The 24,885-nt window shown below is 38.3% G+C and overlaps 1 protein-coding gene across 1 annotated transcript; it reads left to right on the top strand.

Annotated features, from left to right (window-relative positions):
- Positions 1-17,206: 17,206 nt before the first annotated feature.
- LOC126831910 (sodium-dependent glucose transporter 1) lies at positions 17,207-24,260 on the top strand. The gene is made up of 3 exons (XM_050562579.1): positions 17,207-17,393; positions 20,813-21,098; positions 22,357-24,260. The coding sequence occupies exons 1-3, from the start codon at positions 17,265-17,267 to the stop codon at positions 23,451-23,453; spliced, it is 1,512 nt and encodes a 503-aa protein (XP_050418536.1). The 5' UTR covers positions 17,207-17,264; the 3' UTR covers positions 23,454-24,260.
- Positions 24,261-24,885: the final 625 nt, after the last annotated feature.

Here is a 24,885-nt window from a genome sequence, read left to right on the forward strand (position 1 = left end):
TTACTGGTCTAAAAGTTGCATGTCTGTTGAATTATGGATTAAATCATAGCGTGTGTGTGGGTGTGTGTGGGTGGGGGGGGGGGGTAACGTCCAGTCAACAAAAAAGAGGGTTATTTTGGGATGTGGACGTGATAATGACGGTGATTTATCAGCATAATATCGATTGTAACCGATTAAAAAAGTATATGGTTCCAAATCCCTTTAGGAAATTATTTTAAACGCTTGCTAATAACAGTTTGTTACAATATCTACACCTCTGCTTATTAAAGTCCCAATCTATCAGAGTAAAGATCAAATAGACCATACCCAACAAAAAACATTTACAAAGAAAGACCCGCAGTTTTATGATGACCGTTAATTACCGCTTCATATGCAATATTAGTGCACAAATCGCGCCACCGTTAGTCCAAGCACGCTCACGCCAATAGAAACGACTTACAGTGCATGCGTAGCGTCCATCTAAGGAATTGCTGAGGAGAGTACGTAACGTATATCAAACGTGTGCCTAGTGTAATTTAGCCGGTTGCCTAACATAAATACCCATAAATATTCCAATCGACAAACTTCACCTAGACACCCCAGACAGTTAACATTTCCAGACCAACATCTCCAGTACCAGATCCAGCATGCGTCACAAGTATCCTGATGTTAGGTCAACCCAAAAAGTCAGGAAGCCAAGGCTGCATCACCAACCAAGGTCGCTTCACCTCGCTTTGTATCATGACCTCCACGCACCCCTGTCCAGTCAGTTTGCAAGTGAAAGCTTGCTGACAGTGTATTTCAACGTCAAAAACCCATAATTGCATGTTTATAGTAACCTAATAAATAGAGAAAATGACAGAGAAGGGAAGAAGACATTCATTAGAAGTAAGACTGAAGAACAGGACGTTCGCTGCTGCTACAGTTGAAAATAAGATAAAAGAAATTGAAAGTTTAATGAAAGAAAAGGGTAAATGAAGTTGAAGAAGAATATGAACTATTCTTAGATCCATTTGAAGAGTTTCATTACCACCACCAAAGTTATCGTTTACTGCTCTTCGATGAAGGAGATGACAAATATGGGGAAGACACTGAACAGAACTTCCTTCACTTTAAAACAGTAGTAACCCAATGGATCAGTGAAGCAGTTAATGACGCAATCATTCCAATTGACAATGTGTCTCAAAGACCCAGCATCACAACCTCAGAAAGAAAATCTCAACTTAAAATGAAACAGGAAATAGACTGAATTTGCAAAAGGTGGGATTAGAAGATAAACTCAAATCGGAAAAAAATACCGATGGATTTAAAATTAAAAAGGATTCAAATACAACATCAAGCCAAGATGGATCAAATTCAGATCGAAGAGGAAATCGATTCTTTACATAAAGAAATAGAGAAGACATCATTTGCCTCAAACTCTGCATAAAAGAGGAACATTAGATCCGAAACGTTGTGGTGTGACAGATGGAATTACCAATGGTTCTGATACTTACCATTCTAGATGTAACGATACCTACCTTCATTCAACGCCAGCTAGAGCACCCCAGCCTCAGATTACATCTTACTTACCTGTCAATGAGGCAACTAGAGAATCGCAAGTATTAGATTCCCCATCGATTGTGGAGCTCCAGAAGATGGTCGAGATTATCTTACATTTTACTGGTGGAGAGAGGGAAATTATGAGCTTGACCCGGAAATAGTTAGAATGACACTGCATCCCTTTAGAGTCATATCATCACTAACCTGCGCCAATAGTGCACTCCATAAAACTGCTGACGATATTGGTGATAAATTTGAACCTGGGGTAGCAGACACAATTAGAAGAAACGTTTATGTTGATGATTGCTTGAAGTCAACAGAGAGTCTGGAAAATTTATCCAAACTCTGTAGGACTGGAGGATTCAAACTCACGAAATGGATTAGCAATTATAGAACTGTCATTGACTCCATACTAATTGATATTGGTACTAATTGCATTGGAACGAAAAAAGAGTTGAAAGACACTATGAAAGAATGGAATCAGTCAAAAATGTCTGAAAAACTTAATCAGTGCAGTGTTGATTGGTCTTTGTTGGGCCCTCGGAAGAGTTATTGAAGTTATGACAGACAAGAAAGGTTCTGTGCGATTTGTAAAACTCAAAACGAAGTCATCAACTCTTACACGACCTGTTGATAAATTGTGCTTAATATTAGAATCAGAAATATGGGTTGTCAGGTGTTAATAGATATATGAAGATATCTCTGAGTATATGTGAGTGAATCCATCTAAGTGAACTGGTGAAATTCATAATTCGCTATAATATTATTGAGGTCTTTAGCATTTGGCCTTTGTGTTTATGGATTGGGTAATTGTGTGGGCTCAGACCTATACAACTATGGGGACAGAATGTTGAAACCAAAATGCTTAAATAATTGAAAATTGATATTATTATCTAAAACATGACTGAATAATGTAATATTGTTGTACTACGTCTTGTGCCACAGTATGTGCAACTTAATTTAATGTGGAATCCAAATCAGCAAATTGAATGTTCTCTAATCAAGGGGAAATCACTCGTGATTGAAGAAAACTGGGGCTGACGAGACATAAAGAAAATTGAAGAACTTTTTTTTTGAAGATTTCTTGAACTTTTCTTATTATTTAGACACTGTGACAACGAAAAAACAAACTCAGTTAACAATAACAAGGAAACATTTATTAACATTTGATTTTATCTCACGACTGTAATTGTCAAATTATTTAAAGAATTTTCACGAAACTCCCTTTACATTATCTTGTTTTTAACTATTATAGTTAGAACTGCCTGCTCTTTATCTAATCTCCCATTACGTATCTTTAATCAAAATATGAAAATAATATACATATTTTTAAGTTTTAAAAATCTCAAAATTTGTGTGAAAGTCCACCTTCTCAATTGCTCAATCGACAAACAATTAAAATATTATATTACACATGTGTTATTTAGAACAAAGGAACAATTATTACAATTATTGTGAAACCTAATATAGAATCAATCAGTATACAACGTATAATAACACAAATGATAATATTAAATAATGTAAAGTTCAATCTGATTACATTCCTCAAGGATAAATCTGGCTGATTTTTAGATCCAGTTCTAGGAGTGTGAGAACTTGTCTGTTGTAGTTATAATATCGTGTAACACAAATTGTAATAGAACACCAACTATTCTTACACCCCATATCTGTGAATTGTCGTAGGACATGCCCAGCCACCAACTGTGTCAAATTACTTCAGAATTAATCGTATAAGTGATGATATTATAGAAATCCAATGACGCCATAGGATTTCTATAATATTATCACTTATACGATAATTGTTGAATTTAAAGGTTCTATACTGTAGAATGGATCTGCTTATATTTCCCTTGATAATCTTGCATCTTATTAGGCTCGTGTAGGATTAGTTACTTTAGTAACGTAAATTGTAGAAGGCGTAAATTGTATCGGCTCTGCCTTCTACTGCGTTATTGTCAGCTGCTAATGACAACTGGTATGAAAATAAGGCTTTTCCCCATCTCGGTTCTAAGGCAATTTTGGAATCCTTACCGTCTATTTTTCACCGTGATTCTTCTTTGGTCGCTAAAAGGAACCATTTCTTGCCACATCCGACACAAAATTATGAAAATCCAACTCTATCTTACATGTCGAATTATGCGATACAAAAACATAAACAACTTTCATTTGAATTGGGCCGCCATTTTCAAACTAACGCTCAGCCAATAATCCAAACTTAGGAATGAAATTTTACCGTAAACGAAAATTGAAGACATGAAACTATTATTTATCTCGATACTGATGTAGATCAAAATAAGGAGCAAAACAGTTTAATATTGTTTGTGTACCTATGGATAATGTGTGACGTGGATATTTAAGAGTGACAGATTACTTACTGAAGCGACAAAAAAAAAACATTAAAAAAAATCGCGATACACGAATCGTGAGAAGGTCAATCGCCATACATCGATTCAACGATATATCGTACCAGCAACAGAAACAACACCAGAAAATCCTAAGGAACTTTCTCGGCCCACACCGATAGCGAACCCCAGGCCTCCTAGTTAGCAAGCAAGAATTAACGGCCATGTCCATCGAGGGTAATATCGAAGGCAAACACACTTATTGTCAGTTTATTTCTTTCATATATACGTTGAGGTTAGTGACCAAGTGGTTTAATGGATGCTCTTTAGATAAGGTCTGTCATTGGGTCAAGTGGCGTGACATTTGCATTTGACCGGATTTTTCGCCAACGAAAACGCGCGCGGAATAAAAAAGGTTGCCCGATGATCGACTTTTTCGTAGCTTTTTCACGACGATTTTTCTTGCGTGAAGCGTGCTCAACCAGCATTTACATTCTGACGTACATAGACGAGTTCTCTTCCAGTAGGTCAATCAATCGCTCTTGTTGCTGCAAATTCACTTATCAAGTCATTTACGTGGGATTCCCCATACTTTTCAGAGATTTTTCTGTAGACATGGAAATACAAAAAATCGTGCGCAGAATTGCTGACCTGTCTAAAATATATCTATAAGTAGGTTTTATGTCAGCAGATTTTTAACGTGCTACCAATGGAAATGAAATGGGGTTTAACGTCCTACTGTTCTGCTCCTAAACTGGGCTAATACGGGCATACGCCATACAGTGTGCTATGAGGGAAATTTTGCCCAGGCAGCAGCGCTACGGCCTACTCTTATATCGAATTCCAACTGCCAAGGGATCATTTACGTGCACGCCAATATGTACACGGGACCTCGGTTGTTCGTCCCATCCGAACGACTAGACAGGTGTCCTTGTCAGGCTCTCCGCCCTGCATCATTGACAAGGGGAAACCACGCCGGAAAATCTGGATGAACTTTCTCGGCAATGCAGGGATCGAACACCCGACCTCCAGGTGCTACCAATGGTATATTCGGGTCACTATTTCCTTGCCAGGCCTATAGTTCTGAATCATTGAAAAGAGGAAACCAGGTTAGAAAATCCCGAAGTTAGGGTAAGCATTGGGGCTAGGTCCGGGGATAGGGTTAGGATTGGGCTTGGAGCTAGCCCTGTTTACATCCCGTGACCTATGACGAAAAATCGAGCTGGCCTTATCATTTAGCACTAACCAGAATTACACTGAACCAATTCAAGTCAAATAAATTCATTAAGAATTCAATACAACCAAATTACATCGGAATAAAAAAGAATTGTGTCATTTACAAAGTCCATGGCCTATCAAAGCGGCCAAAAGTAATTCACACACAAAGGGCGTACTCGATTGAACGTTCCGGAATTGAATTCTCTCAATCCGAAAATTTTGGGGATGCTCGATTCACAGTCCAGAACGTCCCGAATTAACAGAATTGCAATCGAGTAACGCGGAATTCAGTTCTGTCACAGTGTTCTAAGCATAAACTCTTAGCTTTCGGTGGAACAGAAATTAACAGTAAAGGCGTATGTGAAGTCTTAGTTGAATCTCCAAATGGAAGTTCGAAGTTAGCATGTTTTGAAGTTGTTGATATCAAAAGCCCAGTCATTATTGGTAATGTCTTAGCCCAGGATTTAGATCTTATAAAGCTTAATTGGGAAGTTACAGCATCAAATTTGTCCTACAAAACTTCAAGTTCTGAAAAATGTACAGTTAAATTATTTGATGTAAATGGTATCAAGCATCCACTTCCTGTTACAAAAGAGTATCTTTTGAAAGAATACCAAGATGTTTTTACTGGTATTGGTAGTTTTCCTGGAGAGCCTTATCATTTAAATATCGATAATAATATACCTCCTGTACAACACGCCCCGAGACAAGTTCCTGTACATATGCAACAAATGTATCAAGAAGAATTGAATCGTTTAGAGGAACTTGGTATTGTTTGTAAAGTTAATGATGAATACACTGAATGGATTAACTCAACAGTGATAACCCCTAAACCAAATAGTCATAACATAAGAATGTGTTTAGACCCTCGTGATTTAAATGTTGCTTTGTTACGTAATCCATATTATGTTAGAACGTTAGAAGATGTTATACCTCGACTTTCTGGTGCTAAATATTTCAGCATCTTAGATGCAAGTAATGGTTTCTGGCAAGTTAAATTAGACGAGTCAAGTAGTAGACTTTGTACATTTAATACCCCATGGGGAAAATACCGTTGGACTAGACTACCTTTCGGTTTAAGTGTAAGTGGTGACATTTTTCAAGAGAAAATGGATTTTGTTTTTGGTAAATTACCAGGTTTAACTGGTATCGCGGATGATACTTTTGTTTACGGTTCAAATGAACTAAATCACGACAGAAATATTATTAATGTTTTAGATACAGCTCGTGAAAACAATATCAAGTTCAATCCAAGTAAATTTCAATTTAAAGTTCAAGAAGCGTCATTTTTTGGACACAAATGGACTCCAAGTGGTCTTAAAGTGGACGAAAAGAAAGTTAATTCCATTTTAGATATGAAACCACCAAATAACCGAACTGAGTTGCAGTCGTTTCTAGGTTTAATCAACTATTTACACAGGTTTTCTCCTGTATTAGCCCAAGTTTCAGAACCGTTAAGAAACTTACTTAAAAATAATGTTCCCTTTCAGTGGCAACAAGAACATTCTAAATCGTTTGATGAACTGAAACAAATCATAACGAGTGTTCCTGTTTTAACGTTTTACAACCCTGATAAATCTAATGTTATTCAAGCGGATTCTAGCCTAAAGGGATTAGGTTGCGTTTTATTACAAGATGGTCAACCTGTTTGCTATGGAAGTCGATCTTTAACAGACGCAGAATCGCGCTACAGTAACATAGAGAGAGAACTTCTTGCTGTTTCATGGTCATTAAAAAAGTTCCATCATTATGTTTATGGTAAAAAGGTTCAAATCGACACAGATCATAAGCCTCTAGAAAGTATATGGAAAAAAGCCATTTCAAGTGCTTCTCCTAGACTACAACGAATGCTGTTACAAATGGCTAGGTACGAGGTTACAGTTTGTTACATTAAGGGCAAAGACAATGTCATTGCAGATGCTTTATCTCGCGTTAGTGCGATGTCGGAACCTAATGATAGTGATGATGTTCAAACTATTAACATTGATACAGTTACCAAAGATGTACCAGCAAGTCCTGCTAAACTCGAAGAAATTAGACAGTGTATAAGTGAAGACCCTGTCCTATGTTTACTCAAAGAAACTATATTTAAAGGGTGGCCAAAATTCATATCGGTATGTCCTTCTGAACTTAAACAATTCTGGACATACCGTGAGGACTTGTCTGTTGAGAATGGTGTAATTTTTAAATGTCATCGTATATTAGTTCCTCATAAGTTGCGTAATCAAATGTTTGATATTATACATCAAGGACATTTGGGTACTGAAAAATGTTTGTTAAAGGCCAAAGAATGTTTATTTTGGCCCGATATTTCAAATGATATAAAAGATCTTACAAGTAATTGTTCTACTTGTTTACAGTTTAGTAAACAACAACCTAAGGAATCTTTACTGCCTCATAGTATTCCTAGTTACCCCTGGCAAAAGCTAGGCACCGACTTATTTGAGTATAATAGAATTCACTATTTGTTAGTTGCAGATTATTTTAGTAAGTTTCCTATTGTTCGGAAATTAGATTGTACTACTTCATTATTTGTAATTAATCATCTTAAGTCTATATTTGGTGAATATGGCATTCCCCAAACCATTATGTCTGACAATGGACCCCAATATAATAGTTCTGAATTTAGTAAATTTTGTCTTGAGTGGGGGATAGAGCACATAACAAGTTCTCCTTTTTATGCACAGAGCAATGGTTTTATAGAAAGAATGGTGCAAACTCTTAAGAATCTTCTTCAGAAATCTGAATCTGCAAATCAAGATCCCTATATAGCTCTATTAACCTACAGAACCACCCCGATTGACAATACACTTCCTGCTCCATGTGTTCTTTTAAATAATAGAAATTATAGAACTCAAATTCCTTCTTTTGGTAAACTCCAAAGAACTCAGACCAATGAAGACTATTTAGTTTGTTTACAATCTAGACAAGATAAGCAAAAGATTCAATATGACAAGAAGCATAATGTCAATAATAGTAATCTAGATGTAAATCAAAAGGTTGTCATATATGATCAAAATTGTAAATCTTGGAATCCTGGTGTAATAGAAGGAAAGGCTAGTACGCCAAGATCTTTTATTGTGAGCAATGAAAAAGGAAACAAATTTAGACGCAATAGATCATTCTTAAAACCTGTTCCAGATATTAGTATTAATACAAGTAGAAGTGGTCGAATTATTAAGCATACTGACAAACTTGATCTTTAATATGCATATATGTTGTTAATTGGGTCTACATGTATTCAATTGTATTAACATTTAGGCATAATGTTCCATGATTTAATTTCTGTTACTGTATCAATATTAAAATAGTTTATTATGCTTTAAGGGGGAGATGTAAACATATCTATATTTCGTTTACCGTTTATTGGAAAGTCAATCCATAATATAAGGTAAACCAAGGTCAAGGTTGTGTATTCTGGGTCATGCCCGTTCGTTACTACAAGCGCACGTTGTTAGCGCTACTCAATCCTATGTTGTAAAGTTATGCGGTAAATAAACCATAGCACACTCTCAAGATCTAGTTTTCATAGAACCAAACCGGACGATAAATATACAACCTGAACACTAATTTCAATGTGTACTACAATTATACAGGTAATTACACGTTTGATGAGTATTATTTATGATATGTCAATAAACAGGGACTTGACTTTTGAAGTCAGTGACAAAGATTATACAAGGCAATGACCCTTTCATGTTTATAATATCCTAATAAACAATGAACTATGCTTACTATAGACACCAACGAGCGTGTTGAACCAATTGGATCACGTGGCTAAGTGGGTAAGACGCTGGCTCGCTAGCCTGGAGGTCGGGTGTTCATCCAGATTTTCCGGCGTTGTCAGTGATGGAGGACGGAGGGCCTGACAAGGCTAGCTGTCTAGTCCTTCGGATGAGACGAAAAACCGAGGTCCCATGTATACATTGGAATGCACGTAAAAGATCGCTTGTCAGTTGGAATTCTATATAAGAGTAGGCGATAGTGCGGCTGCCCGGGCAAAATTTCTCTCATAGCAACTGTATGGCGTATGCCCGTCTTCATTAGCCCAGCATAGGAGCAGAACAGTAGGACCTTAAACCCCATTTCGTTTCATTTCATTTTACATGCTTCCAGTTTTAATAAAAAAAAAACCAAGTTTTGCCTGTGTTACAGAGGGGATTATTTCTGAATATTTATTTAAAATTTATGGAAACCTTGTTGAAAATAATTGTTAATCTTCCCATTTAACATATATTTTAAGTTATATCTTAACAGAACACTTTGTGGCCTCTGGGATTTTAATTCAATTGCTAATTAGCTAATTACTCAAAACCCCCGAGGCTGACAGTGATCCAGTAGTGAAACCGTCGAGAAAAAAATCCGATTTCGAAAAATATGGCCCCCCTATTATTGAAATGAAATTGATAAATATGTTTTTCCCCAAATGACCTAGTTTGTGTCGATTGGACGTTAAACCCCATTTCTCTCTATATATAATATAAATCAACGATTTCTCTAACTGGACCTATAATACTATATTTTATTTTTCATTTTCTTCAGCAAAATTCTGTGCGAGTCAAAACGTCAAATGAAATGAAATGACACAAGAACAGCTGTACAGGAAAACTCACTGCCACCAACACAAGTTCAGGTGGTCTCTTCTAGTTATTTAATAGACTAATACTATTAGTTTTAATTGAGGGTTTGGCTATCTCTGAATATTGGCTCAAGTCTAAAGGTCGCATTCTTAAGCTGTGCTTACATTGTCGACGTTTTATCAAATCGGGTCCAATTTACTGATTTGATCTGGGTATAACTTGACAAATTGTGTGTTCTCAAATTGTAAAGAACTCCCAGTAACTAGACTACTGATTTTTAATCAGCAAATAGGCTACTTCATAACCGTAGAACATATTGATTTGCTGACAACAAATCACATACAGTGTTAACCTGGCTTTATTTATCTTAAGGCGATCGCAGCTACACCGACATTAATGGTCGATATATTATGTTCAGAATGCAGGGACGAGTGGAAGAAACAGACGATAAACAAATTCGCCGTGGATTTTTAACGAAATGGAAGAATGCAAATTACAGGATCAGACTTCTACACACAACATGGCTATTTTTATCTTTTATTTCACTGGTAAGAATATACTTACTATATAAATGTCCAAGATAGAAGCGCGTGCAATATCCCACCCGGTTACCCAGTACCTCGCCAATACCAGTTATGGATACGGACCATCATTAATATCTTTCAACAATAGTGTATATTTATAGTCTGTACTATTGTGATAGACAATATTGATTTTTCTACAGTAAGGCACGGCATGGATATAATACACGTGGTTTTATGGGACGAACTATACAATTACAATTTAATGTAACAGGTGCTTTAGGTCGTAGAGAAGCCGAAATTCCTAGGCTCTTTTTTTGTTTCAAAGGAGCCGCGGTGGCTCAGTGGGCAAGATGCTGACTCCCTAGCCTGGAATTATCGTGTTAGCTCCCCTGTTGGCCGAGAAAGTTCCTCGGATTTTCCGGCGTGGTTTTCCCCTTGTGTGCGCGGAAAAGAAATGTTGACAGTTGGAATTCGGTATAAAAGAAGACCATAGCGCCGCTGTCCGGGTAAAAGTTCCCTCATGGCACAAGGCATGGCGTTTGCCCGTCTTCATTAGCCCAGTCGGTGCAGAGCAGTAGGACGTTAAACCCCATTTCATTTTCTTTGTTTCAGGCACAAACCCGGATCTATTGTCAGTCCAAAAGATTCGAGGGTCACATAAACATATCGAGGGTTTAGAACATAATTGTGATAAGTCACAATGCTTGATATATTGACTTATCATAATTATGTTCTAAACCCTCGATATGACGTGGCGTGAGCAGACTCGTGACGCAATCAAACGTTTTAACTAAGGTGACTAGTTGAACTATATAATATTTAGTTGGCGCGTGCCTTGTCGCTCGAAATTCTCGACCGACACATTTTGAGTGACCTTTCAGTCGAGTATCTACTTAATGGTGTAACCCAGGTATAGCCAATCTACGGTGCATGCACCAAACGTGGCGCATTGTAGGATGACCCGTGCACTTTACAGAAAGTTGGTCTCGACACGGCTAAATGTGCACGCTTCAGTTGCGTGTCTCGAACTGATTTCTGACTACCCCGCACTCGCTTTGAGTCGATAAATAGCCATGGCACGTGCACTTCTCTACAAATATATCAACTATTACATCCGTAAAAAATCTATTGTTGACGATTTTGAATAGCAGTAAAATTTAGCTTCTTGGTTATTACAGCAGCTTTAGTAATTACGTTTGTTTTATTTTTTAAATTGCTTTATCATTAACTGTACCGTTAAGAGCGGCATCTTTTGGTTTAGTACAAATACTATCTCTGAATCACTTTCTTTAGCAGGAACATGATACTAGCAGTAGTTTCATTTTACTTTTACAAGTTTCTTAAAACAATTGTTGAGTTGTCTAAAGTGCTTATTTCTAAATTCAATTTCTTGTTCTAGCTTTCTGTTGTTTCGTAAAAAAGTAGTCTTGATTATCCCGACCTGTCAATCAGACGTAGAATGGTCGATAGACTGGTTAAGCGAGACTAATTTCAAAACAAGGGCACGTAACCTATCTTTTACTCAAAAGTGTCTGGATGTTATGGACGCAACTTGGAACCAGTTTTCAGTCTATTATTTATATATTATTTATAGATGATTAATGGTCATAGCTTATTAAGTACAACATGATCGTTTATTTAGTGACTATAATTGTGTGAAACTGATTTGAGGCTTGGCATATATATAAATATTGTGGCGTAATTGTAGAGATATTTGGAGATATTTATTTATGGTGGGTCACCCTAGATTGGACGATTAGACGTGGCACATTGCATTCCTGTGATAATAATAAAATAAGGCAAAAGCCGACACATTATTGTTATTTAGTGCACATTCTTTTAGCGAATGTGGGGGATTGGATGGCCGAACGGTTAGCACGTGCGCGCTGTATCATACGGTCTGTCATTGAGTCAATGGGCGTGGTTTCGATTCCAAGGTTGTACGTGACAAGGAATAGGGTCGCCTGTCCAACCTCGTGCGTTTTCTCCGGGTCCTCTGGTTTCCTCCCACTGCTAAATAAAGACCCCTACGCGCAAGCGAATTATTGTAATAAAATTGAACCAAGTGTTAGTCCCGAAATGACTTGTTTTGTGTCGAGTGGACGTTAAACCCTCATTTCTCTCTCTCTTTAGCGAATGTTATCCTCTTTTACGTTAGATATTGATGTTTTCAATTACCATGGCGTGTCTAAATTTTGGCGCACGGTATGTAAATCTTTGGCCACCCCTGGTGAAACCAACGCCCGTACCCCAAGTAAACCCCGTATTAATGGTGATTTTTAAATAAAACTTTCATAAATAATTTGTGAATATAATCCAACCTTGGTCAAGAATTACAAATATTAACTATTTCTAGATTGCTAACATGCTTAACCCGTCTTCATTCTCCCGGTCGGTGCAGAACAGTAGGATGTTAAATCCCATGTCATTTCATTTCATAACATGTGTAACATCATTATGGCGAGGCGCAGTAAACATTTCTTGGTTATTTCCGTCATATGGCCAGCCCCCCCCCCCCCCATCCCCCGGGAAAAATTTATCGACCATAGAATCAATAGATCAATATTACAGCACCCCTGAGAATACTTCCCGTCCCTAGTTGCTTTGAGCTAGGTACGGCCCTGTGTGATGCACCGCTACGAGGTTATTTCCAAGAATAAAATAATTGACATTCACACACTCCCCCAAACCTCCCCCCATCCCGGATAATAAATTGAAGGACTGGGAGTATAAAAGACGCCACGTATGCGACAACGAGTCGAAAAAGGTGTCAGTAAGATTCGGAAACGCTGCAGTGGGACAAATTTGGTTTGAGTTCGGAACCATATACAGTGGATCAATTCTGGAAAACCACTCAAATTAATAATGCTTGTTTTTTTAGGGTTTTATCGGCGGACAGAGAGGACCTTCATTTTTAGATCTACAACTTATAACTAATACTGATGTAGAAGAGGCATCCCTGTTCTTTACTTTCGCTGCTGTTGGTGGATTGCTTGGGGCGCTGGTAATCGGCACTGCCTATGACAGATTCAACAAACCTAGATTAATATTTCTGGCTAATATTGGTATGGGTGTATGTGTGGGGGTTGTACCACAATGTCGACAATATCCTCTCATGATATTTATCTGGTTCATCACTGGGTTTTGTATGAGGGGTCTAGAAGCAGGTGAGTTCAACAGGGTCCCTTGATTTTATGGGAGCACGGCGGTACTGGCTCACTAACCGGGAGGTGCCTGGTAACAGAGTTCCTTCTTGTGCCAAAAAATTTAGAAGAGAAGTAACAATCATTAGCATTTTTCTCTCCATTGGTAACAGAATTCTTTCTTCAGAGGTTGCATGACCTAAAGAAATTGGAAGTTGCTAGTGTTTTTCAATTCACCACTTTTTTATTTTCTAGGTGGCACAGCAGACGTTGTCAGAGTGTGGAAGTCAGAGAGCCGACCGTATATGTTTATCGTTCATTTAGGGATCTCCGTTGGATCATTATTCTCCCCGTTGGTCACAGAACCGTTTCTTGTGCCAAAACATTTAGTAGAGAATCAAAACTCGGATATTAAATCACAAGACACAGCTATCACCTGCAACGTCACAAATAATGTTACCCTTAATTCAAACATTTCTTGTATCAACAAGCAGAAATTAGACATAGCTGTGATATGCAACACGACTTTTTTGTCAATTGAAAAACCATCAAACATTTCTTGTATCAATAACCAAACAAATTCATTCCAACCCACAGCCTACGTAATACAATTACAAAATGCTTTTATTATATCTGCCATTTTAGCCGTTCTGACGTCATTGCCGTTCTTAGTAAAAAGTTTTAAGTATGAAAGTAATTTAGCCAAGGGAGATAATTCAAGAAAATCCGAAGAACAACGAAATGTGCCTCCATTATATCATGTTACATCTATTGTGTTAATCATGTGTATGCATATATGTAACAGTGGCATTTTTGACGCATTTTCTGCATTTCTAATGACTTTTGTTGTGAAACAAATGGACTGGTCGAAAAAAGATGGCGCCTTAGTAACGTCAGCGTTCTGGGCATCATTAGTTACGGCTCGGATTCTCGTCATTTTTGTTGCGGACTTGATTAGCCCGGCAAAACTTTTACTATTTGCTATGTGCTTTGTAATATCTGCTTTAATAGGATTATGGATAAGTGCTCTATATTTAGCACATACGGGTATTTGGGTATTTGCATGTGTAGCGGGCAGTGCCATATCAATTCTATTTCCTACTACAGTCGCACTCACGGACAAAGAACTCATACCAGTAAACGGAAAGGTTTCTTCATTCATCCTGGTTGCTGGGGCAATTGGTCTTCTTAGCAACCCGGTGATATTAGGCTTCTTCATCAAAGAGTTTTCTGCCCTTTGGTTTTGTTACTTGTTGCTAGGTGAAGCTATCATGTCTGTTGTTTTCCTATTTTTAATTATGATTTACGGAAGAAAGATATTAAAGAGAGTTCGAAAAAAGACCGTCATGGAAATAGACATTAATTCAGAACATGGTGCCCAGGACACATTAATGGACGAGTCAGATAATGTTACTGTTTTAGGATTAGAGGACAAATCTGATGTTTAATATAATTAGTATTTGTTCGTCTAACAGTTTAATTCTTGTTGATTCCTGGAGTAACTCAGAGAACTTACTTTTACCGGTCAAAAGTTTCATCCCTGTTGAATTATAAATTAAATCAAAGTGCGGACAGGGATCTTTGTCGATAATCCGAATTCGACAACTGTCTCGGTTTAGTCGCAAATATTATTGGTAACTAATGCTTGATTAATTCAAGAGAGAACGAGAGAGAGAGAGAGAGAGAGAGAAAGAGAGAGGGGGCAAGTGAGCGAGCGAGAGCGGGTGAGGGAGAGAGGTGTTGATGGTGGTTGTGTGTGTGTCGGGGTGGGGGGTAACATCCAGTTAGCAGAAGGAGTGTTACTGTGGGATGTGGACGCCACAATGACGATCATTTATGAGCATATGTCGATTGTAACCGATTAAATAAATATATGGTTCCAAATGCCTTTGGGAAATTATTTTAATCGATTGCTAATAACAGTTTGTTAGAATATCTAAAGCCCCATCCTATCAGAGTAAAGATCAAATAGACAATACCAAAATTTCGGAAAAAGTTAGAGCCGGTCTACGAGATGAGAATTAACATTAAAGTCAGTGCTGGGAAATCGTTAGTGATCTTTGGCCATATTACAAATTATACAGTTCACAATTCTATGGAATACAATTACTGCTTATTACTGAGCGACGTTTCGACTAGGCTTCTCTAGAGTGGGCCCCTTTTGTCATTATCAAGCGTGATATTCCAATTCAATTACTAAATGCCATTGAAACAATATTACAAATTCCAAGGATTTTGATGTATTATTATTTGTAGTTATCTCCCTTGAAACCATGTTTTGTCTGGTATTCCAGAGCAAAAGGGACCTGCATGGGTATTAGGTTAAATAACTGAGATTAAATAGCTGAACTTTCCGGCAACTTGATATTTTACAGTTTTTTCTACAAAATTCTACCTTATAACCTTAATTCTAAAAAAGAATGGTCTACTTAATTAACAGTCAAAACTCACATTTAATTGGTGACTTTTCCTGGACTTGAAACATATTATTCATCTTTTTCTACAATTTTCAACAATTGCCTTGATTATCCCAGAATTCAATATGGCTGTGTTGCTAAGCTACATGACAGAGCTTCGGGTCTAGCCCACCAATATATTAATTCCCCCTTTGTTACATTTCTCAAAACAAAAAACAGTCATCATGCATAATGGTGACAGCACCCGGGCATAACACCCCAAAAAATTGAACTCGTCCATGATGTTTCATAATCAGCATATATAAAAGAGAGAGAGAGAGAGAGAGACGACACAAACTAGGTCATTCGGGACTAACACATGGTTCAATTTTATTTCAATAATTCGGTTGCGCGTAGGGGTTTTTAGCAGTGGGAGGAAACCGGAGGACCCGGAGAAAACCCTCGAGGTTGGACAGGCGACCCTACTCCTTTCCACATACAACCGGCGAATCGAAACCACACCAGTTGTGTAGGTCGTTAAATCCCATTTCATTTCATTTCCTTTCCTTTCATCTTTCTATAGATCTAAAATGACTCAATGACAGACCTTATGATATAGCGCGTACGTGCTAACCATTCGGTCACTCGAAACCCCTATAACATATATAATCATTTTTATTCGAATCGGAAAACACTAATTGTTTAGTGTACATACTTATATTTCACATTTGTGTAAAACACAGGTGGGATAAATCCGGAACGGTAGGTCGATCTGATATCCGCCATAATGGAACTCAAATCTAAGATCTTTTTATACCTAATATATATGTAAAGTTTCATCTGAACAGGACAAAACTTGTGGCCCCAGGGAGGGATTTTACTTAATTTTTTACTTATTAATTAGCTAATTACTCAAACCCCTCCGGGCTGACATTGATCAAGTATGAATTAAACCGTGGAGAAAAAAACTAGAATCTATGAGCGAACTAATTATCAACGATTTCACTATAACTATTTTTTTTTTTTTTAATTCTGCAACATCTTATTTTTCGTTTGTAAAATTCCTTGCAATAGTAAATAAGTAGAGGCATAACGTCACATGACACAAGAATATCGACCTGTACTCGCAAACTTACTGCATGGCCCCGTTTTACAAGTTAAGTTTCTCTCTCCATTCTAGTACTTCAATAGGCTATAGCTATATTACCACAAGTCTTACGTAGTGTTATGGCTATCACTTAATATTGGCTCAAGTCTAAAGTTCTAATTCTTAAGCCCTGCTTACACTGTCGATGTTTTATCAAATTGGATTCAATTTACCGATTTCATCTGGGTATAGCTTGATGAATTGTGTCTTTTCAAATGTTAAAGGACTCCCAGTGACTCGACTATCGACTTTTTGTCAGCAAATAGACTACTTCAAACCGTTAAAGCATATTGATATAATGGCAATAAATGACATACAGTGTTAACCTGGCTTTAAGTAACTTAAGGCGATCGCAGCTACACCGACATTGATGGTCGATATATTGTGTTCACAATGCAGGGACGAGTGGAAGAAGCAGACGATAAACAAAATGGCCGTGGATTTCTGGCAAAATGGAAGAATACAGCTTACAGGGCCAGACTTCTACACACAACATGGCTGTTTTTATCTTTCATTTCACTGGTAAGAATACATTAACTTATATTACAGAAATCTTCAAGACAGGCGCGTGCATGATAAGTACCCGGTTACCCAGTACTATCACGCTAGTACCAGTTACGAAGGAAGGCAAGTCACAGGGCCAGACATCTACACGCAACATGGCTATTTTTATCTTTCATAGAATACACTAAGAAATCTCCAAGACGATTAAGCGTGCGCGTAATATGTACCCGGTTACCCAGTACCCCGTATGGATAGGGACCACCAATAATTTCTTTCAACAACAGCGTTTATAGTCCTTAAATTACTACAATGATATTGATTTTGCCACGATATTGATTTTTCCACAGTTTGGCACAAACTAGGACGGCATGGATGTAATACACGTGTTTTTTTATGGGACAAGCCACTATACACGAGCTATACAAATTAAAATTGAATACACTTGAACAGCTGTTTGGGTCGTAGGAAATCCAACATTCGGTAGGCTCTCTCTTTGTTTCAGAGGAGATAGTCTGGGCTCTCGGATTCACTGCCCGTGTTGTCTGAGTAAGTTCCTCGGGATTTTTAGGCGTGGTTTTCCCTAGGTGTGCATGTGTATGAACCGTTGACAGTTGGAATTCGATATAACAGTAGGCAGTACAGCGCCACTGTCCGGGCAAAATTTCCCCATAACACGGCATTAGTCGTAGAGAATCCGAAATTCGGTAGGCTCGTTTTTTTTTTGTTTCAGAGGAGCCGCGGTGGCTCTGTTAGTAAGAAGCTGACTCGCTAGCCTGGACGTCTCAGACTCGCTCACCTTGTTGGCTGAGAAAGTTGGCTGTGGTTTCCCCTTGTCAGGACTGTTGGCAGTTGGAATATGTGTAGGCCGTAGTTTCGCTGTCTGCGCAAATATCCCTCTCGAGGCACTCGGCATGGCGTTGACCCGTCTTTATCATCCCGATTGGTGCAGAACAGTAGGAAGTTAAACCCCATTTCATTTCATTGTTTCAAACACAGCACCGATGTGACGGTGTGGAATGGTCCCGTGTGTGATTATCGTTTAGCGCATGCGCAGTTGTAGGAGTTATCTCACACCGTTATAGACGCTGTGTGCATTGAGACCCCGTGATAGGATTACCCTTGCGGATATTCTTACGGTCAAATCCGTTTCTACACTGCAAATATCTACCTAGATTTACCGTATTACCATCAGTATAGGGTGTGAGGTTTCTTTCAATAAAACGTTGTTGGGTTTTTTTAAATGTTCTAATATACAAATAGATTCGACGATCTTTATAATTATTACCGTCAACAATTATTTGGCCCAAAATGTCTAGATCAGCTACTCAGTATTGGTAAAAAATTAATCCAAACTTTCCCTTGTATAAATGCCGATTTCCATACATATTTGAACCCAAATTTACAAGGAGTATTTCTTACCAGTGTTTTCAGATTTAAGTCCCATGGTTTGCATGACAAAAGGCTTATATTTGCCTAATTAATTGAGAAGTTGTTGAAATTTTAATAAGAACTACAAAATTAACAACAATAACAATGATACAGAGATGTACAAAAAAGATTGGAATCAAAGTCGAAGTCAATCACTTAAACCTAAAGCCGAATGTTCTATCAGCAAAATAGTCATTTATATTAACACAAATATAAACAACAAAAGTTTTAAACAAAAAAGATTCTACAGTTAATACAGTAATACATTGTTGTTCTTAGTGTTTAACGTCCGCTTAATCATTTTTATTATCTTAGCGCACGCATCTTTCCTGTGGGAGGGAAACTGGAGTACCCGGAGTAAACCCACGAGGTTGAGAAGGCTCCACTATTTCCAAGCCACATACGCTCACACCAGGGATCGAAACCACAACCGCAAGCCAGAGGTGACCACTAGGCCATCCCAACCCCCCTAGAGTAAAATACAACAACGTAGTAGAAACCATACATGACAACGACAAGATGACAGGGATGAAACGCACCAATGAAACTATACAATGAGTAGATGAGGGAGTTAATTAACTTGAGAATCCATGGCCACTGAGGACGAGTTAACAACAAAAATAGAAACAATACCTAACAAACTAGGTCATTTCGGGACTAACACACATGGTTCAATTTTATTTCAATAATTCGCTTGTGCGTAGGGGTCTTAAGCAGTGGGAGGAAACCGGGGAACTCGGAGAAAACCCCACGAGGTTGGGCAGGCGACCCTACTCCTTGTCACGTACAGTCGGGGATTCGAAACCACGCCAGTTGACTCAATGACAGACCTTATGATACAGCGCGCACGTACTAACCATTCGGCCATCCAACCCCCATACCTAAAAACAAGTAGATCAAAGGCTTATAACACAATAGGTAACATACAAAAGCAAGAAAAGGGAGCCAGTTTGTTTAAAGATCCATGAGGCCACTGAATTCAGAGAGTAATTAATATAATTAAGACATATTATCAGAGTATATTCAATAGATAAATATAACATGATGACGGCGTTTAAGGCTAGATTAAATATAACTGGTATTTAATTACATATGACTATTTAATAAACTCTAATTATATGATAAAATGATAATTGGGAATTTAATAGAGATATAGATTTAATATAATACTTATAATCATGAATATAACAGGGTAGCATAGGCGTACGGGGAAAATTTTTGACTGGGGGGGGGGGGGCGGTGGTGGTTGGTGCCCAAAAAATGTAGTTAGGTTCTTAGTATGTTACATGATAATAATAAATTTGCTGTTAAATTGGTCACATTCAAGAACACAATATTTTTTTTATACAACTGTGTGCCCAAATTTTCCCAGCATTTGGTGCGTAAAATGGGGGGGGGGGGCAGCCGCCCCCAGCCACCCCAGCTCGTACGCCTATGCAGGGTAGTAAATAATAATAACGAATCAAAGGATAAAATCACAGCACAAATGTCCAGTAATGAGGAAAAGTAGAAAACATAATATTATTAAATTAATTAGTCTTACGCGTTGTGCAAGAATATCCCTGTAACACGGTTAAGATCTGGACTGTCCTTTCTTGTATGTATTGCCTCCATTATTTTCCGTGTCTTTTCTATTGGGAGATTAGCTGCCAAGGTTTTATATGACTGGATTCTGTGTCCCAGGGTTGGGCTGGAGGTGTTGTGCTATAGCCGAGTTACTGATGGAGGACTTGGGCTTGTGGTGGCTTATTCTTATATCAAGGACCTGTCTGGTTTAACCGATATATGTGCTGTGACAGGAGAAGGCTACTTATAGACACACTGTATCTGGGGTAGGGGTTTGTTCGAAGGGAGCTTACCATTGGCTTTCAGGATATCGTTTAGGGTTCGTCCTTTGGAGAAGGTGACTTGGATGCCTGTTGGGATGACGGGTGAGATTTGTTGCGTGCTAAGGGTCTCTTTTGGTCTTAATCCGACCCTGACCCAGATATAATGTTTGCTTTTTTTAGGGTTTTATCGGCGGACAAAGAGGACCTTCATTTTTAGATCTCCAACTTCTAACTAATACTGATGTAGAAGAGGCATCTCTATTCTTTACTTCCGCTGCTGTTGGTGGGTTGATTGGTGCGCTGGTAATTGGTGCTTCATATGACAGATTCAACAAACCTAGATTAATATTTCTGGCTAATATTGGTATGGGTGTATGTGTGGGTGTTGTACCACAATGTCGACAATATCCTCTCATGATATTCATCTGGTTCATCACCGGGTTTTTTATGAGAGGTCTAGAAACAGGTAAGTTCAACACGGTCCCTTGATTTTATGAGGGGTCTAAAAACAAGTAAGTTCAACACGGTGCCTTATTTTTATGAGGGGTCTAGAAACAAGTAAGAGACCACTGTTATTATTTATACGGCCATTCAACAGGATCTTTTATTGGGGGGGGGGGGGGTATTATGGGAATACGGTGGCACTTGCTCACTAACCTAGAGGTCCTGTGTTCCACCCCAGTTTTGGCAGATACAGTTCCTGACATAGAAAGCGATAAGTCGTTCGGATGACATGAAAACCCAGGTTCCCTGTGCATGTAAAACACCAAATTGTCATTGGGTCCCACTCCTGCACTGACAGAGAGAACTCAGACTCGGTAATCTCGGCCAACACGACGATAGAACCAGGGACCTCCTGGTTAGTGGACCAGCGCCAGTATCACTGAGCCATCGTGACTCCGTGTGTATTTTATTCTTTAACATATATATTACAATCGTTTCCTTAAACATACATTATGCAAGAGGTAAATCTGTCTATTACAGGTCGTTCTCAAGTATCGCAAAAGTGCCACAAAACACATGCTTTATTTTGATACTTATTAGTTTATATCGAGTAGAAATTGCAATCTACGAGAGCATATTAATCTACGTTTAGCTGAAGTAGTCTTTAGTTTCCAAGAGTTCGAAAAACTGAATAGTGGTGTTGGGACAACTTAGGAAAAGCCAATTTCGTATTTGGGCATAGCCAGTAAAATAGCAATAAACAATAACTGTGTTTACGGTTATTTGACCCACCCCGCAAACCAAACAAGGGTCGGTAGATCGGAAAAATTCTTTCTGTAACGATTTTCGTATAATTTTAAATACGGTAAAGTGTGTTTATTATCAATTTTTAACATAGTCGACCTTAGGATTCTCTACGGGGCAATTATTCGCCACCACTAGTAAAAAGAACCATTTCTTGTGCCAAAACATTTAGTAGCGAAGTAACACTCGGGATTTTCTTGACCCAAACAAACTTATTGACTGCACGGAGACTTAGCTGCTGTGAGCGTATGTTTCACTGGTTGGTAAGTGACAATCTATCTCTATTAGGTGGTACAGAAACTCGGCCATTTATGTTCATAGTTAATTTAAGATTCCCCATAGGAGTATTAGTATCTCAATTGCTAACCGAACTCGTTCTTGTGCCTATACATGTACTAGAGAAACCACCGCCAGACGTTGCATGACTTAAATTGAGAGTTGCTACTGAATTTTAATTAAACATATTTTTTTTTTAGCTGGAACAGCCGATGTTGTCCGAGTGTGGAAGTCAGAGACTCGACCGTATATGTTTATCGTTCATTTAGGATTGTCCACGGGATCATTATTCTCCCCGTTGGTAACAGAACCCTTTCTTGTGCCAAAACACTTAGTAGAGAAGCAAACATTAGACACAGGGGTATCGTGCAACGCTACTTTTGTGTCCATTGAAAACCCACCAAACATTTCTTGTATCAACAACCAAACAAATTCATTCCAGCCCACAACCTACGTAATACAATTACAACATGCTTTTATTATATCGGCCATTTTAGCCGGTTTAGCGTCATTGCCGTTCTTAGTAAAAAGTTTTAAGGACGAAAGTACACTAGCCAAGGTAGATAATTCGAGAAAAGCCGAAGAACAACGAACCGTTCCTCCATTATATTATGTTATATCGATTTTGTTAATTATGTGTATGCATATATGTAACAGCGGTATCTTTGACGCATTTTCTGCATTTCTAATGACTTTTGTTGTGAAACAACTGGACTGGTCGAAAAAAGATGGCGCCTTAGTAACGTCAGCTTTCTGGGCGTGTTTAGTTACGACCCGGATTATCGTCATTTTTGTTGTGGATTTGATTACCCCGGCGAAACTTTTACTATTTGCTTTGTGCTTTGTAATATGTGCCTTAATAGGGTTATGTATGTGTGCTCTATATTTAGTACATACGGGTATTTGGGTGTTTGTGTGTGTCGCAGGCAGTGCTTTATCAGTTCTATTTCCAACACTAATCGCACTCGCGGACAAAGAGCTCATACCAGTAAACGGAAAAGTGTCTTCATTCATCCTGGTTGCTGGGGCAATTGGTCTTCTTACAAACCCGGTGCTATTAGGATTCTTCATCAAAGAGTTCTCTGCCCTTTGGTTTTGTTATCTGTTGCTAATCGAGGCTATCATGTCCGTCGTTTTTCTGTTTTTGATTTTGATTTACGGAAGAATGATATTAAAGAGAGTTCGAAAAAGGACCGTCATGGAAATAGACATTGATTCAGAACATTTTGTCCAGGACACATTAATGGACGATTTAAAGAATGTTGATGTGAATTTAGACGACAAATCTCATGTTTAGTTTGTTTAGTTAGTTTTCGAGCGTCTAACATACATAATACTGCAGACTCAATCCGACGTATCAACTGCTGAGTTTTGTCGAATTCGTTCATTGGATCTGTTGGTGACCGAATTTGAAGCTTCCCTTGATTCATTCATCGACGCTTTGCGGAAGTTTGAGCACTCCAAATACCGAATGTTCAGCACATACCATCATAGCCTCGATCACTCCAAGGTAAATTCATCATGTCCACTTTGACGGCAACAAATGTTAGTCTGGATAAAATGCAATCATTTTGCCATATAGGAATTGGAGTCTCGTCAATGACTTGAATAAAACTATAGATAACTAGATTCAATCCTAAAGTAGTTTTCATCATATCTCACTGGACGTTTTCAGCATGTCTAAGTTAACCTAGTCATCAACAGCTGTTATGCGGTGTCTCCAAGGAGGTCGAATTATCTTCACTTTTGAGCTGATAACTCTCGGCTCATTGACAGCTTCAAATCAAATCGGGTTAACCAACATATTGTCATCAGGAAGTTGGAAGGTTGTTCATAAGGTGTTAAATTCTGGATCTTATCCAACATGCTAATACTTATCGAAAGAAAGACCAGACACAAGAAATGTGACATTTAATCTATCAAAAGGAACTGCTGCAATCCTAGCTCAAAACTCTGTGCCTTCCAGAACTGACTATTGTAATTCTTTACTAACTGGTTAGGGTTCTGCCAAGGAATCAAAATCGTGCGGCTTACATCGTCACTAAAACTGTCTGTTCTCGCCCATATACAACTACGACAATAAATAACAAAAATTATGCATTAAGCCTGTCGCAACGCTGGATCAGACGTTTATTATATTATAGATACAACATTCTTATACAAATACATATATAGTTATAACTTTACATTCGGTCCTGGTCTAAAAAACCGGAGATAAAACTTTATAAGACAAATACTCTGGAAAAACCTATGGACCCCTTCAAATCATTATATGAAAAACACTGAAAACTTGTAGTTTTCAAGTCGACGACAGAAGCTAGAATGACACATCACACACTTATAGACAAGCACGCACGTGCATATCACATCTAATTAATATTCATGTGTCATGACCTACGAACAGACAACTATTTTCAGCTATACGTTGAAACGCTGAAAATTAAATGTCTGTTCTCGCCCATATACAACTACGACAATAAATAACAAAAATTATGCATTAAGCCTGTCGCAACGCTTAGAATCAAAGAACGGGTGAGAATGGTTGTGTTTATTGCTTAAAAACTACCTCGTGGGTTTTCTCCGGGTCCTCCAGCCTCCTCCCACCCCCAAGACCCCCACGCGCAAGCGAACCACTGAAATAAAACCAAAACCACATCCCAGCACCGAAACGTCCCAGTCCGCACCGAGCGGACGCCAAACCCCATCTCTCTCTCTCCCTCTCTCTAAAA

The sequence above is a fragment of the Patella vulgata genome, chromosome 9 (genome assembly GCF_932274485.2).
Source record: "Patella vulgata chromosome 9, xgPatVulg1.2, whole genome shotgun sequence".
Taxonomy (NCBI): domain Eukaryota; kingdom Metazoa; phylum Mollusca; class Gastropoda; family Patellidae; genus Patella; species Patella vulgata.